At 36.9% G+C, this 18491-nt stretch overlaps 3 protein-coding genes and 1 non-coding gene across 7 annotated transcripts in view; 2 read left to right on the top strand and 2 right to left on the bottom strand.

Annotated features, from left to right (window-relative positions):
- sky (GTPase-activating protein skywalker) overlaps positions 1 to 8776 on the bottom strand; it is a 43273-nt gene extending 34497 nt beyond the window's left edge. For 3 of the 4 annotated variants that reach the window (XM_070995307.1, XM_017084480.4, XM_017084504.4), the window contains exon 1: positions 8286 to 8775. The gene's annotated coding sequence lies outside the window, so the exon portion shown is untranslated. Of the gene's footprint in view, positions 1 to 8285 lie in introns of all 4 variants that reach the window. The other variant, XM_017084465.4, reaches the window with a different exon arrangement.
- A 3169-nt stretch (positions 8777 to 11945) lies between these two features.
- Positions 11946 to 12731, top strand: lectin-22C. Its single transcript, XM_036812756.3, has one exon. It carries the CDS (start codon positions 11946 to 11948, stop codon positions 12729 to 12731), a length of 786 nt encoding a protein of 261 aa, XP_036668651.2.
- Positions 12732 to 13199: 468 nt separating this feature from the next.
- Positions 13200 to 17140, top strand: LOC108013160 (uncharacterized). Its single transcript, XM_017078858.4, has 2 exons — positions 13200 to 13371; positions 14037 to 17140. Exons 1-2 carry the CDS (start codon positions 13317 to 13319, stop codon positions 17012 to 17014), a joined length of 3033 nt encoding a protein of 1010 aa, XP_016934347.2. The 5' UTR covers positions 13200 to 13316; the 3' UTR covers positions 17015 to 17140.
- Positions 17141 to 18108: 968 nt separating this feature from the next.
- TRNAG-GCC (transfer RNA glycine (anticodon GCC)) lies at positions 18109 to 18179 on the bottom strand. Its single transcript has one exon. It is a non-coding gene; the product is annotated as a tRNA-Gly (tRNA).
- Positions 18180 to 18491: the final 312 nt, after the last annotated feature.

Below are 18491 nucleotides of genomic sequence, written 5' to 3'. Positions count from 1 at the left end.
ATAAACAATTTTTACGCCTTTGCATTATTTTTGTAAGTATGGCAAGCATTTAGATATGGTCATAAATAACTAAGACCATAATTTAAATACTTTGAACCTTAGTATTTAAAGAAAATACGTTAATTTTAATTATTTTTTTATTTACTCAGGTTTAACCAATCATCAAATGATGGAAACAAGATTACTTGAGATTGAGTTTGGCAATCCATCAACAACATAATCTTTGAAAACGTAGGCATGATAAGCTGACATGTTAATGTCTTTAATTAGAAAAGAAAAATATGCGAACATGGTTAGATTAATGTTAAAAAAAACCCACTTGAATATTATTAGTTATGTAACTGTTATGGGTTATACGAATTTCTACAAGTAAACGAATAAACAAAAAACAAAAAAAAATTAATTATGTCAAATTTTTGGGCATGCCACATAAATTGTGCCCTAGAACACGCGTAGACGGCATAAAATATTCATAACACACACAATATTTATATTTTCGCCGATAAGATAGCCGCAATGTGGAAAGCATTAAAAGTCAGCTGATAAGCGACGTCCAATTTATTTTGATTTTGCAAAATGTGAGCATAGAGCATTGAATATTTCTTTTTCGGCAGCTATTGATAAGCTTTTCATGTTTAAACTTCGGGGACTGTGTCACGAGCTATCAGTCGGACCTGGTCCGCTGACTAAAAATAGTTGCCAGCGCCAACAGTTGCTGACATTGGCTGAATTGTAAATCTTGGCAATGGCCAACCTCAAAGCGTGTGACCAGATCATACTCCTCCCACTTGATAGGCGGCTGTAGCAAAACTTCATCATCAATATACAGTAGATATCGACTGAATGGAATCAAAGTTATAAAACTGATTACTTCTAATTCCAGTTTATGGAACTCCATCACACATCCTTTTTAGTGTGACCATGCTATCAACTGAAAACATGTTTAAACTAGAACTTTCTCAAACAAAGTTCAATAAACTCAATCTTCGTTTTGAGTAAATACATTTTTATTTATTCTTATGAATCACAATATTCTTATAGGCACAAAAGATATAAGTTATATCTACTGTAGCTTCATCATCGATGTGCATTCGGCTATATTGAACTTATCGCTAGCTGTGGGAAACCGGTTCGATGCCATCATCATGGCATCATATATATTTTTTTACTCACTTATATAAATATATTTTCAAGAGTACCTACATGGCATATTTTCGCCAATTTCTGCCAAAATGTATTAAAGCCATTTTTATGAGTCAGTCTCTCTCAATATCATTTAAGGCGGTGCGAGTGTCCGCACACTTGTTGTGGCATTCCAGCGAACTCCAATGATATTCGAGAGCCGAGTTTTGGTTTGGGTTCGAGTTTCGATTCCAAGTTAGCCGCCAAAAGCGTCACGTGCTTTTCGAGTCGATTCGCTTTATCGCCGCTTTTCTGCTCGCTTTTTCAGCGCTCACTTTGTTTTTGTGATTTGCCTTTGTAAACAATGGGAGGCTTGTTTCTAAATATTTATAGCGTGTTCATTTGCGTGTCAGTGTCTGTGGACCCGTGCATTTTGTGTAATTCGGTATCGCTTATTATACAATACCATTTTAGGTTAGGCACGAGTTAACATTTTATACAATTTCGGCCAAGTCTGCCGGCGGCCGAGTTCATTTCTTTCGGTTCGGTTGGTTGGTTGGTTGGGTGGGCGTGCTCATGATTTGCTAACTTTCCTAACCGTCTAATACCGCCTTCTTATTGTGCGATCACGTTCGCCAAAAAATATCCATAGAGTACGGAATATGGATGCGTAGGCAGACAAAGACCTGCTAATTGCATAGACACGCAGAGTTATCCAAGTCGAGCTTGCGATGCAGGAGTTTTGCGTCAATTGCAACTTTGTAATGGAATATTTTCCAAGAAAACCCCTCTAAGTACGTGGATAATAAAATAGTTAGCTATGAGTTACATTTGCATATAAATACAGGGTTTGTTTGGTAGTTTTTCACACAAGAATGCTAAAATCATAATTTTATTTGCCTTTAAAAGGTTTGTTATGAATTAATTATCAAGTGGTCATAATGTTTTTATGAGAATTTTACTTTCTTTTTTATTTACCTGAGTACTTTTAAAAATGTCGGATTTACAAGCGATAGATAGCTTTGGATATTACCAAACCAAACTGCTTTTTATGAGTTTTATCTAAAATAAGAAATTAAATAATTAGCAGACCTTTTATTATAAAACCAAACTTTTTAAAACAATATTTTTAAACATGACTTTCTTCCTCCGCTTTAAACAATCTAAAGATAGGTAGTTGTTTTCCCTGTCCATAAATAGCACATTAAATTAACTATCTACATAGCTGTGCTGTGGGAATTTAAATTTATTTAGCAGAGGAAAGCAAAGCAGATGCTGAATAATTAGTGGCCATGATGGACACTTCCGGAAGCATCACAATTTGCATCCACAGCACGGCAAACAAAATACAAATTATTAATTAAAACAAATCTGCACCGAACCCGACCCACGCAGAAATAAATTGAATTGAATTATCCCGGCGGCGATATGCACAACTGGGGAAAAAAAACGAAATAATTGAATCACTCAGCGATCGAAAGCGCTTCAAATTGGCCAAGGGAAAATAAACAACAGACATAAAATATTCAAGTCAAACAGAAAGAAACCCCGGAGACATTGAATCGAGGCTCAAGAATTTTTCGCAAATCGCACAACCTGAATTCCGTTGATGGCTTCTCCAGGAATCGTTTCGCTTTCATTCTGTTCGGTTCGGTCCGGTTTGGGTTCAGTTTTCAGTGTTCAGTTTTCAGTTTTCATTTTTCAATTCAATTAAGCGTCGGCGGGCGGAGTTCAGCACACATTGCTTGAACCTGGCGTCTGGGACCTTTTTCATTCCTTACATTTTTTTTGTCTGCTCTGCGCGTAATTCACTTTATTCAAATATGTATAATAAAATAAACGCCTGTATGCAAAACACAATGGGCGAAAAAAAAAGAGAACTACGCGGCCCATTGTCGAGGCGAACTGCTTTGATGCACAGGGAAAAATAATGCCAAGGAATCCAGGTCCTCATTAAGATCAACCCAATATGATAGGAACTGTTAGGCAGATCTAAAAGAACTTCAAGGTGTAAAAACTGTACCAGTATTTTAATCATTTTTACATTATTTTTTGAAAAAGGAGGTATGAAAACTGCATTTAAGTTCATTAAATATAATGTGTATCAATTAAGATCACATCAGTTTGGGTACTTTTTTCTGCGTGCTTATTACTGGTTTGCCTGGGGTCTGTTCGCAGATTCAGATACAAAAGACTGGGGCCGGATGTTTTCGAAGCCAGTCCCCACCAACTGTGGCTTTTATGCGAATTGAACTTATCTCAATGAAGAGTGACAACGCGACCAGAGCGATGAGAACGTCTCTGGGGGCATTACTGGTGTTTAAGTATGGAAATTGTCGCAGCGGATAAATTGCCACACTGCGCTCTGGACACAAACTAAGGTTGTTATCAGCCCCCCAAAGTGGCCACCCACTCGAGGAGCCAGCGGATAAGTATAATTCAAAATAGATTCACAAGGGATCTGCAGTCAGCTTGCACTTAGTCAATTGTAAGTAACAACGGATAAGAGCACAATGAACCATTTAATATAAATTAAATTTGCATTTATAAGTAAAGCTGAGTGTTTCTATATATACATTTAATAATCCTTATCCGACTTTAGATATTTGAATTTATCAAAACTCATGCTTATAAGATCATATAGATCATAAATCATAAGAATATATAGATCATAAGATCATAAAGATCATAAAGATCATAAGGATCATAAGATCATAAAGATCGTAAGATCATAAAGATCATATAGATCATAAGATTATATAGATCATATAGATCATATAGATCATATAGATCATATAGATCATATAGATCATATAGATCATATAGATCTATAGATCGTATAGATCATATAGATCATATATGTAGATCATAAGATCATATAGATCATAGGATCATATATTAAAATATTATTATAAATAAATTCTACTAATCCAGTCACAATTTCTGTAATATCTAAATATTTATGGTTCATTTTAAATTTGCTAAGATAAGAGACAAAAGTAATGAATCCAACTACTCTGATATTCAACTCTGGTTGTTTGGCAGCTATCCCCCTTTTGGCGAACCCTAATTGAGTTACATTCGATATGCTTACATTTACAGCACGTCCTACCAGGCAAAAAACAACTGATAACCAGATCTGGTTATTGATTTACCGCTTATCCGGCACGGATAACGTTTACAACACGGCAACACGATGTCAGGCAAAATCAAGGTTATTTAATCAATGGGGGAAGTGTAGAAATATTTACCCAGCGGCCAGTTATTAACTTATATCCAATAACCGTCAGATATCGGCAAACAGCTCTACACGGACATCTGTTAAATATTTTATTTTCGCCCCTGCAGTTGTTGTCAACAATCTAGATCGGGGCTCAATGAAATTACTTGCACAAATTAATGCCCCACAATTACCGAACGAGCCAACGACAAAGTCATATCCCCAAGTCGAGCACAAATTGATTGTTTGGTATCTCGGGTATAACTACATATGCCCGCCATGTATCTGGATCTCTATATAGGATTTATATATATGTATGGAACAGTGCGCTCATATCGCGCCGATTGCCTTTCATGTGCAGCGTTTTATACTTAATTTTATTTTAGTCTCGCTTTTTTTATGTTCGAGTGTAGGAAATCCATCTGGTGGGCGTATTTTTGTTTCGCTCCTCTGTTCTGTCATTAACACATCGCGGCCAGTACTTGATTTAATAAATTTGATTAGGATTTATGAGCGTGTGGGCTTTCAGTTTCGCTAGCCTTCCATAAAATGAAGCGGTCCGATGTGTGAAGTTCGCTGGTGTAAGCATCAGGTGATCATGTCCAATAACTGATATCACACGATTAAATGGATACAATAATATACCAAACTTGAACAAAATAAAGCAATTAAAAGAGAAACTGATCTACAGCGATCCTATCAGTTTTTGTTAATAATTTTTGATCTCAGATATATGACAAATATCTTTATCCAATTGCAGTGCAGTAATTGGAGTTTGTATAAAATGCCGAGGTTTCGCCTATTCGCGTATAAATAAACAAACAGGTTGTTTATAAGGAAAGCAACGTTAAGAAAAGTTAAAAAAAATGTTCATAGCCGTTGCTATCTAATGAAAACCTAAACTTTAAAATCTTCTCCTAAAGATTCTTTTAAGTAAACCCTTTAAGGTTTATTGATTATATTTTGAACTATTAATTTAGATCTTCTAAAACAAAAATAATCGTTATTTAACTTATTAAACTATTAACGTAGGTATTAATGAATCATGTCCTATTAGCTTATTGCAAGACCTTCTGATTTGTTAACCTTAAAAATAAAATAATACTAACCTAGCTTGACACAATCATTCGGTAAAGAGGACAAATTTCACAATATTGCTGTATGCTTAAACGCAAGCAAAAACAATTAATTTTCAGGTAATTTAACATAAACCAGGTCCCATGACAACCCCAGCCAGATTTACGACCAGGCATTTTGTGCAACATTCTCGTGGCCACAAAAATAAACTCATGCAAAGGTAAGAGCCAAGCGATTTTAGAGAGGCGATTTACCCGATTTTCCCGAAAAAAATATTGATTTTCTGCCCACCTTAAATGCGTTGCCAAGGGTTGGAGACACTAGGTTAGTTGGTTACTCTCAATAAAGTTCAGACCCTTTGGCAGAGTTCAATGAACCAAGTGACTGACACTATTGTGAGACTTATAGACAGAAACCTGTCGGTTGCACTTGGACAATAATCGACGTGAATCACCAAATAAATCACGTTGTCGTCGGCTAGGCACGTACACATAATGCTGAAAATGTGATATGGATAGATGTGCACGCGGAAAAAATTCGTATTTGATAGGATCGATTCCCTAGTAAAGGTCTTTAGAAAATCTAACCTTAATTCAAATATTTTATGTTTAGTAATATAAATATATGAAATTTAGTTATTGAATGCTAGAAAATAAATATAATAGCAATAAATGTATCATAGCATGCCTTTAATCTGAAAGAATCTCATTTTTTTCTGTGCGTTTTGGATAAACGGATAGATTTATGGATGGATATGTGAGACTGGGTGCAAAGCGACGTTGACTTATTGAAATCGATTGATTCTGATTCCAGTCGGTCAACTTTGGTTTTATTTTTTTCTGGCTGGCTCGCTTGCCGGATCTGTAAATTGCATGACTGCTTTTTTATGATTTTGTGAGGCAAATTTGAAAAGTCGTTTTGTATCGGTAAACTCACGTGAGCGAACGATTCGATGGGACCAGGTGACAGACAGTTTACCCAAATACAATTTGTCCATTGGCAGTCAAAAGTATTTAGATAAACATTCAATTTTCCAAAAGGTATCTTACTAATATTTCACTATTTTTCCGATTTAATTGGGTTCATTTGTGGGCCAATCTGTCTTAAAGATAAGATACTATACCCGACCGAAATTGAATTATTGGGCAATGTTGGCCAACTGCATTGGTTTTTCGTTGAATTTCAGCGAGCAAGGTTATAGTTATAAATTAGATAATTTATATGGCCCTTATCGATTAAACAACTATTTTGAGTACAAACAAACTAAAAATTAATAACTCCAAGGGATATCCATTTAATAGTGGTAAATTGTCAAGCCACAAATCATTTTGTATACACCGATGAGTCATAGCAGATAAGTAATAAGAATTTCCTATTAAGAAAGGCATAAAATATTTATCTGTGGTTGTATTCGGGAATTTACAGAGTCTTAAAAAAATCACACATTTCTATGCAGTTATATGGACATCCCCGTTTTATATTATAAATTCATGAAAGCACATTAAATTATTTATTTATTGTACACTGTTGCCAAAAGTTTAAAATTTAAGGTACAGGGAGGAATCGGCCATAGTTGCTATGACTTTCGGCCGGACTAAATTATTATTACAGGTTTACTTAATAAAGCACATTAAATATTATAAATTTAAACGTAACTAGCCACAATCAAATAACAACAGTGAGTTATAAACCAAACATAATCCCCATGCAAATTCCATAAATAACGAAACTTCTTTTCTGGCACCATATTTAAGTTCTTTTGTAAGTTCTTTTCACCCACTATCACTACCCTGGAAAAATGGTTTGCTTCCGTCATAAATTGTGCAAGGTTGAACGTAAAAAGACCGTCTATCTAATCAGTTACGTATAAAAGAGCACATGAAAGGCAAAACTGACGGAATTTTAAGGCTTATAAAATTTAGTGGGATTTCGGGAAAAGAAAAATTAGAATAAAATTTACGATCACCATGAATCATTCACAAAACTCATTTTATGATTGAAACTTTAGTCCACATTACAGTGGTCGGCATATGTATTTTGACAAAATAAAAGTTAAGTATACTCATAACTTGAATTTACTTCTTGTAAACTATAGGCATCAATGGAAAGGTAATTTCAATGCCGTTTGAATGATACAATACATTTCTTAACCCATTCAGTATTTATTGAAAAGGACGAATTTGTGTAAATCAACTTTTAAATTTTTTTTTCAAACTTTTTTCCTCGACTTGAAAACTTAAACTTTTTGATGCAAAAAGTTTCTTCAAACAAAAATAATAGTAACTGCAAAAAGAATTTTTCAAAAATCATTTTTCTTATATTTTTTATGAATTTTTGAAAATGCTTAAAAACAGGCATTTGAGCCATATTTTTCTCTTTTTCATACAAATTTTTTCCGACATTGTCACCTTCAAAAAATCATAAAAAATATAAGAAAAATGATTTTTGAAAAATTCTTTTTGCAGTTACTATTATTTTTGTTTGAAGAAACTTTTTGCATCAAAAAGTTTAAGTTTTCAAGTCGAGGAAAAAAGTTTGAAAAAAAAATTTAAAAGTTGATTTACACAAATTTGTCCTTTTCAATAAGTACTGAATGGGTAAAGAAATGTATTGTATCATTCAAACGGCATTGAAATTACCTTTCCATTGATGCCTATAGTTTACAAGAAGTAAATTCAAGTTATGAGTATACTTAACTTTTATTTTGTCAAAATACATATGCCGACCAGTGTAATTGCAAAATGTTATCGGCAAATAAATGAATCATAGGCAAAGAGAAGATACCAAAAAATATTAACGTTTGAAATTCTTATAGAGAAAAGAGAGGGAGATAAAAAAAAATTACCCATAAAGAGAGATTTTTTACCTGTAAATGTCTGCTGTTGTTTTTCTTTTCCCTGCCCTTCCTTCGTTGATTATTTTTACTTTTTTTGTGTTCTTGTTCCGTTCTCTCTTTTTTTTCAGAATTGCTGCACTTGTTCTTCTTCTCCTTCTCCTTTCGTTGTTGTTTTTTATGCACTCGTTTTTTGTTTTGCTTGCCTCGTTCGTTTTATCGTGTTGTCACGTTTTCACTTTCACAGGTAAATTCTAGAAGAGCAGGATATATATTCTTTTTTACCCAATTTAATCTTCTGCGAGAGGGGGCTCGGCGCAGGGGAGGCGGTGGGGCGCTCTTTGGCCTTTACACACACACACACGCACGCACAGAGCGGAAGAGTGAGAGAGCGAGAGGGAAGATTCAAAAATCCTTTATTTTTTATACTTTTAGCGGATGAATTTCTTTCGACCTATATCCATATTCTTTGTTTATATATCTTATTTTATTTATTTCAATGGGAACCGAAACACAAGCAGCGCGGTCGAAAATTTATCGAGCAATAACAGAGAGAGCGTTCCGCGGGTTGCTTAAATAGATTTTCGACTTCGAGCCACTCTCTCGAACATCGCTCTCTAAGGTTTGACGAACAGTGGGATAAACCGTCAATTTATTTTTGATATATTTTGATATATATATATTATGATATCATAATCTTGAAGATATAAAATGAACTCAAATTTGAATTTTTGAAAAAAAAAATATTTTAATTAGAATCTGTCCCTGGGACAATTACTAAATCTTATCGGTTTACATAGACTATATTGTTGATAGAAATTATGATTATAAAGATTAAAAACAAAGTGATACTGAGGGTTTCCTCTATTTAAACGCCTTGGGCATACACTATTGTTAATGGGTAGATTATTCGAGTGGTCAGGTTTTTTTTCTTGTACTGTCCGATTTGCTTTATCTCCTCGAATATAGAACAGATTGATAGTATTTATTGGATTTTCGTGTTGATAGTAAATGGGAGCGCTCTTCAATAATGCGCAGTTTTATTTAGAAACCTCTGCATGACATAGCTCTTTGGATGAAGTGAAAAAAATACGAATTTAAACGATAAGTTAAATAATTGTCGGGAGTACTAGTGAGGTAAAAATGTGCATATCATATGTCGGACCCACTTTCCTTAAAACATCGATCAAGAGAATAATTTTAAATTAGCCCACTGTGCGACGTCTCAGGTTCGATGTCGAACCAGTGAGATTTAGGTAAGTTAGAGAGAGTGTGGCAGTTCAAACCATAAAAAATACAAAATAAAATAAACATCAAATATATTTATAACTTGTTATATCCAAAACAAAAGACATTAGCAATGCAGCGTATTTAAAAGCTTGGAAATTTCTTCAAAAAACCCAAACCATTTTTCGGGGTGACGATAGCCAGAGCGCTTAATACCGTTATAAAAAGTGGGGGAATAGAAGAATGGGGTACTGGGAGAGAGAGCAGCAAGTGCGCAAGTGTGTGTGGGGAAGAAGGTGGCCCCCTCTCACAGTGCACTTAACAAAATATTTTCACTTTGGGCTTTTGCCTCTCAATATTCGAGAACTTTCTTCAAGTAATTTTTAATTTTTGGCAATCATTTTTTTGCAAATGATCATTTTTAATCAAAATAATAATAAATTGGTAGCTTAAATTTAAGTCGAAAAGGAGAATCTGGTGAATACTTTCTTACTCTCTTTTCCTTTCCATATATTTACACTCTTTCTTCAATGCCCTTGTATGGGTTGTGATAATGAAAAATACGAATGCTAATTTTGCCGGTTTAATTTATGTTAAAACCGTCTGGTAATGTCTATAAATTTGTTGACCAAACAAACACCTTTTGACAGCGACACTTTTTTTTACTTCTTATAAATAGATACTAAATTTAAGCAAAATAAAATGGGAAAATTTGCAAATATTTCACACGTGGTTTTTTTTGTATTGCAACTTCACGCAACAGAAATTCCCGCACACACACTCATGGGCATTAAAAAATAAACGGAACACGTCGCATAGCTCAACAACAACAACAACCCTCTCTCCCTCTTTTCTATTCACCCATTTGTCTCTCTCACACTCCATTTGTGTTTGTGTGCGTAAATAAAAAAAAGACAACGAATATGTTGTTAATTTTAGTACTCCGCTTAGCACTTTATTGAAATGCGCAAATTGGCGACACAAATATCGATTTATTGAATATAAATATTTGTATCCGATTCGCTTTTAACTCTGGCAAATAGAAGTGTTTATTTTTGGCAATTGGATTAGGATTTTGATTTGGCATTTGGGTGCGTGTGTGTGTGTGAGACGAGCCTTCTAATGCTTCCGAGAAAAAGAAGAGCACAGTTTGGTGGCCTAATTTCTCGCACAGCCTTCGTTGTCGAACTTTAATAACTTTCGCATTAATTAACCTTTTCACGATAATTGGCGCCTTTATTGATAATTTCACAATATTGTTATTTACTTTCGAGCATTTGGATTGTGCACTTTTTTTTGCCGCGGATTCAAGAAGAAGCATTTGCAGTGTTTATAAGTGCATCGGAATTTAGGGATGGAAGTTTATAACTCATGCTATCGATAAGTCGTTTGCCTTTTCGTATTCCTCAACACTAGTGGCGGGTCTTTTAAATTTCATGGCTTGCATTGTACAAAAATTATATTTAATCTCCGAATTTTTGAAAAAGAATTGATGTTTAAAGTGTTCATCTATTTTTGCTAGGGAATCTCCAAAAATCTCTATTACTAGATAATTCTACTGTAGATGTGGAACATTTAGTTGTTGTTTTTCTAATTAATATTTTAGTAGTTTTATTAAGGAAAATCCTATAAGAATTATATAGATCCATGTAAAGTTCCAATATATAGATATTAACAGATCCAAGTTAATTTCCAATAGATATTCACCAAAATGAGGGGTGCTGATTTAAAGAGCCCTGTAAAGAGTCAGGTCGTTCATATTTTTAAATGATTGATTAAATTCCCAAAATAGAGAGAAAGTTTAAAAAATTAAAATGCCCCTGTTCCAAATTCCACTGTGCCTCGTGCGAAAAGAACAGAAAACAAATATGGATTGTGTCCTCGCTATACTGGATGCTGCACTCGCTGCGTTGCCAACCTCCGTTTCAAAGTTGCCAGACTTGGTTAAGAAGAATCATGATTGGCGTAGCCAACTGCATTTAAAAAAGACCGCGAAAAATGATTATGTTCTGCGTTATGGCTAGTTTTCTTTTCTCATGGTAAACAAAAATAGACGTAGCACTTGTTAGTGGATTGGCATTAAAGATATGGTGATAAAGGAAGGGGAAAATATCTTCGGACACCGGATGACTAGCTCCTTATATGAATTTCCTAACACTAGGAAATTGTTCCTTTAAAACTTGAGGATTTTTTATAATCCAACTCTTTTAGTTAATTTAATTCTTCTTTAATTTTTAAATAAATTGTAGTGGTATTTTTCAGTGGAAGCAATCAATGCGTTCTTTTTTAATTTAATTGGTTCTTTACTGGATATAAATAAGCAGTCCTATAAATATTCAGTACCCAACTGAATTTGGTTAAGCTCAGGGCTGTGCTTTTTTCTTTTAAATAAATAAGAGTATTCGGTATAAAACGAATGGTCAGTGCATTAAGAACATTCATATTAACAGGTGTTAAGTGTTTAAAATGGTAAAATTGGCACTCGCTGTCCTATGTGCGCTTCTTGCTTGGAATTCCTGTGAAGCCTTGGCAGAGACAGAATCCTTTTGCCCTTTAAAAGATCCTCCCAACCAATGTGGCGGATTCTGCCTTAGTGTTTTAACACCGGTCCTGAATCGCTTGACCATACCCCAGGATCAGAGGAATCCCAGTGATTTAAGCAAATCCAATGAGGTCCTGGTGAGGCAGTACACGATGGAAAGTCAACTGGCTGCATTGCAAGAAAAACAAACCACCTTTGAGAACTCACTGGATAGCCAACAAAAATATTTGGATAGCAACCAGCAGAACTTGACTGAGAAACTGGATGATTTGGAAAGCCAACTGTCAGCCCTGCAAGAAACACTATTTAGAGTGCAAACTAAAATTAAATATCTGGGATTCGAGCAAATCGGTTCGAAGTACTTCTATATTGAAAAGGTAACCGAGAAGAATTGGTCCTCTGCCTCAAAATCTTGTCGCAATATGGGAGGTCACCTGGCTGACATAAAGGACCAAGAGGAACTGACCGCCATTCAGGGGAATCTTAAGAGGGATACCCATTACTGGCTGGGAATCAATGACTTGGGTCGTAGGGACGAATACTTGTCTATGGCCACCGGCAAACCAGCTCCTTTTCTCAAATGGTCATCTGGTCGTCCAACCCGATTGGAAACTTCCAACTGTGTATTCCTATATAATGGAGAAATGTACGACTATCCGTGTAACTATAGTTTCCGGTTTATTTGTCAGACAGATGAGGAAAATGAGTAAAACATATATAAATTAGGAATGTGTTAAAAGAAATTCCCGTTGAAAATAATTTAAATTTTATGTATCTCTACAAAAATATAATAAATCTTAACGCATGCTGTAACACTTACGTATTTTTATTCAATTCATCAGCGCTTCATTAGCTTATCTCTATGGCCCGCTTTATGGTTACTAAATATACACCCATCTCACTTTTTAGTACACTTTTAATCAAACAAAATACGCACAAAAAAGTGAAATTTCCTTAATTCCTCGATCTTTCCAGTAGCACAAAAACTATTTGTTTAAACAATTATTAGCAGTCGTTTTAAATGCGAGCACTGAGTGAAGAGAGGCCAAGAAAATCCGTCATATACTTTGGTTGTTTGTTCGCTTTCGGACTTTTTCACACATTGTCCATCGAGTTTCAGAGAACCGCAGCTCGACTCAAAGTGAAAATGATCAAAATTTAATGTGCCGTCCGCTCTGGAATCGCAGTCATTCGTGTCGCCGGCTTCTTACGGAGCAGATCGGAAGTTTCGGTTACGGATTGTGGACTATATAGCTTATACTGCGGGCGCAAGGATTACGCGATAAGGATACGCGATGAGGCAGCTGCTAGTTTACGCGTTGATCAGCGGACTGTTTTACTTTTCCGAAGGTAAACTCCGCTGGAAAGTGAAGTGTTCAGAAGAAAAACTATTGTCTTTGCTTTTAATAACAGTTTTCGGGACTGCAAACCTTAAAAAATTTACTAATTTAAATTTAATCCACTTAAAAACTAAAGAAAAAAAAGTTTTATAAAATCTACTACCATGACAGTGGATGTTTTACCCAATAAAATTAAAGATTTCTAAAACAAACTATTGAGATAATGAAATACACTTTTGAAAAAAAATTTTAATTTCAATAATAATGTACCTATTGTTATTATAATATAACAATAATATTATTTGAAAGACTTCAGTTGGATACAATTGATTGTAGAATCAAAATTAAACTAAATTAAAAAGATTTATTTTAATAATAGTAATACTAATATTTTCGAAAAATCTGACTTTCATAAAATTGCTTTGAAAAATGGTGTAAAATTAATTTGGATACGTCTTTATCAAAATAAAATCAAATCTAGTAATATTTGCATATTAAGAAAGCCATAACTTATCATCACATAAACTAAATCAAATTTAATCTTTAAATATCTAAAAATTAGGAAGGCCAAAACTATTAAATTAAAATAAAATATAAAATATTGTTTAAAATCGTTGTGTTTTTCGCCATGTTAATTTGCCTACTTCTTCTCTTTTCCGGACTGACTGACCAAAGGCAAACCGTGCCCCGAAAAGACACGCCCCCACAAAACCCGCTGCGACGCCTTCTACAAGTGCCGGGAACTGCCCTCCAACTCGCATGTTTGGATTCCGGTGAAATGCAACGAGGGACTGGTCTACGAGTCCAGTCTGGGCAGCTGCGTCCTGCCCGGCGAGGATTGGGAGTGCCTCACCCCGAGTGAGATGAGCTCCACTCAATCTCCACCAAAACCAGATGCGGACATTTTGATAGTCAACGACATGGATGAGGCGGGTTTACTGCTGAGCGAGTCTAGCCACAAAGACGATGGCACCGTGGAAATTGTCCTTGATTCCACTCTAAGTAGCGAGGAGGATCAGGAGGCGTCTAAGAGGAAACCCACTTCGGATGAGGATATGTCCACCAGTCACAATTTCGACTCCAGCGGCGATGGCGAACTGGTGGAGCTGGATTCTCCGACTGCTTTGAAGCCTGAGAATCGCGAGGAGGTCACCCCCAGTGATATAGAGCACCGAACAGAGGTGGAGAAACTAAAAACTGAACTCAATCAGGTGGCTGGCATTAGTGAAATAGCCAAGCCGGGATCACCCATCGATCCCAATCTCACAGCTCATCTGCAGAGATTATCCCAACTAATTGATGGACTGCAACAGACATACCAGAAAACAGATAAACCCCAGGCGGAAATGCGTCCGGATCAGTTGAATGCCTTCTTGGCTCACTTTGATATCAAGAATCGCTATGAGATGATAAACCCCATGGAACAGACCTCTCAGAGCACCACCATTGCAACTACTAGTACCACAGAGGCACCTAAAACCACAGCAAGGCTACCAGAACCACATTCGAATAAGACCCGCTTGCAGGAGCACCTCAGTCACCATCGCCTGGAGCCGGAAACCAAACTGATGCTGAGCAATGCTTTGCCCTATTCCTCCCATGGAACCTCTGGTCAGGGTTATGCAAACTCCCAGATAGTGGTAAATCGTCCCGAGGGCTCTGTGATGTTTGCCCTGCCCTCCGGTTATGGAATGAGTCAGGAACAGGGTGGGGGTGCATACTCCAACCATCAACCCGTTCAGAGTCACGAGTACAGAGACCATGAGCCCAAGATATCAGAGGATACCCTGAAGACCGTTCTGGAGCTGTCCAAGCAAATGATAGCCGCCCAAAACTTGCCCAAAGTGCTGCCCAATCCAAGCTTTAATGGAGCCTACTATCAACCGATTCTGCAGCCTCTTTTTGTGTCCCCCCAAGGCAATCCCTTCCAGCAATACTATGGCATGCCACCTCCCTTGACACCCAACTATAACTACATGCAGCACAAGAAGTATTCCTCTGGGGGAGGAAGTTCCTCCAACAATGGCTATAACAAACCCAGCACTACTATCATCCATAACAATGTGATACCCGTTCACTTATCCAGCACAAGTTCTGGTGAAAAGGAGGTATTGGATACGTATGGCAATAGCTTGGGTGTATATCCCAGTATGGATAAGCATGTGACCGCCAGTCAAGCCAGTGGAGTGGAGTATATGACAACGGGAAGACCTATTTCGGTTACCCCTACACCTAGTACCTACTCCTCGCAGTATGGATCCCAATCTCCGTTCGCCAGCGATTATACCCTGACCACTCCCCGACCCTTCGAACATCAACCTTCACCCGCCACAGTGGCCACCTACTACACTCCAAGTCCCCACCTGGGTGACCACAATGCCAATAGGGTGTACCAACCAACAGAATCCTATCCCACAATGAATATGCCAAGACCTATGGATCTATTTCCGGGACAAATCGATGCAGATAGGGTGAACATTCGGCCCAATTCGCAGAAAATCGAAAGTATGGAGATGGATGAAGATATGATTAAGGCCAACTATCAGAGTGGCTCTGGAAATGGGAATGGTAATGGAAATGGGAATGGGAACACTCTTCCTCACGTACTGACCTACAGCAGCGACATGAGCCAGCAATTAGCACCTGGCAATGGCTATCTGGAGCAGAGTTATAACCACCAGCAGCATCAGCAGCATCAGCACCACCATCATCCATATATGCCCAGGCCCACGATGAGCAGTAGTATTTATAGCGATTCGGATGGTAATATGGAGATGAGCATGTTTACCAGTGGACCAAATATAAATCCCTTCAAGGGGGATAGCTTAAAGTACCCGGGTAGTGGGAGTACCCCATCCAATAGCCAGTTAGTAAACTTCAATGGCAATTTTATAAGCCTAGATGTCTTCCAGAAATCCATACTCCCACTGATGACCAAGTCACCATCCGCGCTAAATGAACTTGGAAATGTAGAGGTCATCACCTGTCAGGCGGGTGTGAGGCAACCGAATATAACAGATTGCACGCGATATTTCGTTTGCAGCAAAAAGGATGGCAAGGTCCTGTCCTACTCCTGTCCACCCTACACGGGCTTCAATAAGCAAACTCGGATCTGCGATGCCCCCACATATGCCCAGTGTAGTAATGTGCTGCCTGCCTTTGGTGGTTATACCATAGATAGCAATAGAAGACTGCAGATGGAGGCCATCAAGATGCTGAGTGAGGCGAAGAGAAGACAGGAGGCTGCCCTAAAGGCCCAGAGTATAGCCAATCTGCTCCAGCAATATGGTAGTACTCAGCAGGCAGCATCTTCTGGAATCTCCTCGAACATAGAAGCGGATCCTTTGGACTCCTATGTGGTTAACCTGCCGGATATAAGTATGGCCACCACCACCACCACCACCAGCAGACCCACCATCATCCAAAGCAACAATGGTTTGATTGGTGGCTCCTCGGGTTCCTCGGCAAAGAAGAGAAAGTACTACTGCAAGGAGGGCGATAAAATCCCCGATCAGACTTCCATTTCCAGCTACTTTGTGTGCTACAAGAATGCCCAGGGCCAGATGAAGGGCCACAAGATGAGCTGCTCCAAGAGCCTGCTCTTCTGCCCCAAAACCCTCATGTGCACACTCGCCTCAAAATGTACGGACTAATCCATCTGCAGTCTAAATTGTTGAGAATTTTTCCACATTTGCCACCTTAAGTTACTTGTCTAGGCGCTAAGTTATTTATTCTAGTTTTAGTTGAGACCGAAACGAGACCTATTAAACATTTGAAAACCCAAAAAAAAATGGTATATGTGTATTTGTTTTCTTTTTTGGGAAAGTTTGTCAGCTTGTTCTAGACCAAGTAAGACCTTGCCCTTCCGGTTTCTGGGCTTCGGCTTGAAAAACTGACCTTCTTGAATGGCCCTCCAAACGTGATTTATGCCAGGCGGTCACTAAAAGTCAGGAGCGGAGTTGGCCCTATGAGGGTGTATTGGTGAAAAAATTGTCTTTTGCCTTAGATTTGATATTATAATTACATTTACTAAAAATGATTTCCCCATCCTATCTTTACCTAACTATGAAGTAATTAGTTTCTAATATCCATAACGTGTTTAAAGCATTAAATTAAAGACCTTGGCTGTTTCATGATGACTTTAGTACGCCTACTCACGAAAAAACCCGTTAGGAAAGTGTCTTGAACAAAATTGCAACACTTGAATAATATAATATTTATTATATGGAATGTGGCGTTATAAAACATACAACAGTTCCCACAGCCACTAGATTAAACAACATGTAAATTCTTTACCCCTTGAGTTGATTCCGCCCCTGTTTTTAGTCACTGACCAAGGTAGCTAAAAAGATTTTCACTTTTTTAATGTCTCCATGAAGCTTTTACTTGTTTATGTTTTTAGTGCGCTGCCCAATTGGTCATTATTACATGAAACAGTTGACATTTACGCTCGTGCATTTAAGATCTAGTTTAATTATAAGCTCACAAGTGTGGCATAAAAAATGAGTGCAAATGTACTGGGCAAATATGGTATTGCTGACCGCTTCGTTGTACTACAAATTCGCATATATTAAGGTATTAATGAGTCCTAACGAACTTTATTATAGCAAATTAAACATTGCATTTAACTGTTTAATGTTTAGCTTTTTTTAAATATAAGAAATAACTTTTATATTATTTAAGCTTTTCTACTGAGTACAAAAATGTTTGCATCAGCGAGATATTAAAAAAAGGAAAAAAATTTGGTTGCATCGGCCGGGAATCGAACCCGGGCCGCCCGCGTGGCAGGCGAGCATTCTACCACTGAACCACCGATGCTTGTATGATTTGTGTCAAATTGTAAATATATGCTTCGGTGACTAAGCCATCTTCACCCATGTGTGCTGTATCTTAAAATAGTCCCTATCTGAAGAGAACTAAAATCCCCTTAACTTTTCTAGCTAAATCAGACCTTTCTCTGGAGAATTCACTCTGTTAATAATATTTAACAATAAACATTAAGAACAATGTACTTCTGATTTAATCTTAGTATTAGTAAGTTATATAGTTTTTTTAGAATTTTAGTATAGGTATGTTGCATTTTCTATATATTAGTAGAAAAAATGGAAATACTTAAAATTGTTTAATTCT

Source organism: Drosophila suzukii, chromosome 2L, assembly GCF_043229965.1.
Source record: "Drosophila suzukii chromosome 2L, CBGP_Dsuzu_IsoJpt1.0, whole genome shotgun sequence".
NCBI lineage: Eukaryota > Metazoa > Arthropoda > Insecta > Diptera > Drosophilidae > Drosophila > Drosophila suzukii.
The sequence above is the reverse complement of the archived record's forward strand: the minus strand, read 5'-3'. Positions and strand labels throughout refer to the sequence as shown.

Coding starts and splice junctions, on each gene's coding strand:
- lectin-22C (XM_036812756.3), top strand. CDS start 11,946: ATGGTAAAATTGGCACTCGCTGTCCTATGTGCGCTTCTTGCTTGGAAT.
- LOC108013160 (XM_017078858.4), top strand. CDS start 13,317: ATGAGGCAGCTGCTAGTTTACGCGTTGATCAGCGGACTGTTTTACTTT. Junction 13,372..14,036: donor ACTGTTTTACTTTTCCGAAG/GTAAACTCCGCT, acceptor GACTGACCAAAG/GCAAACCGTGCCCCGAAAAG.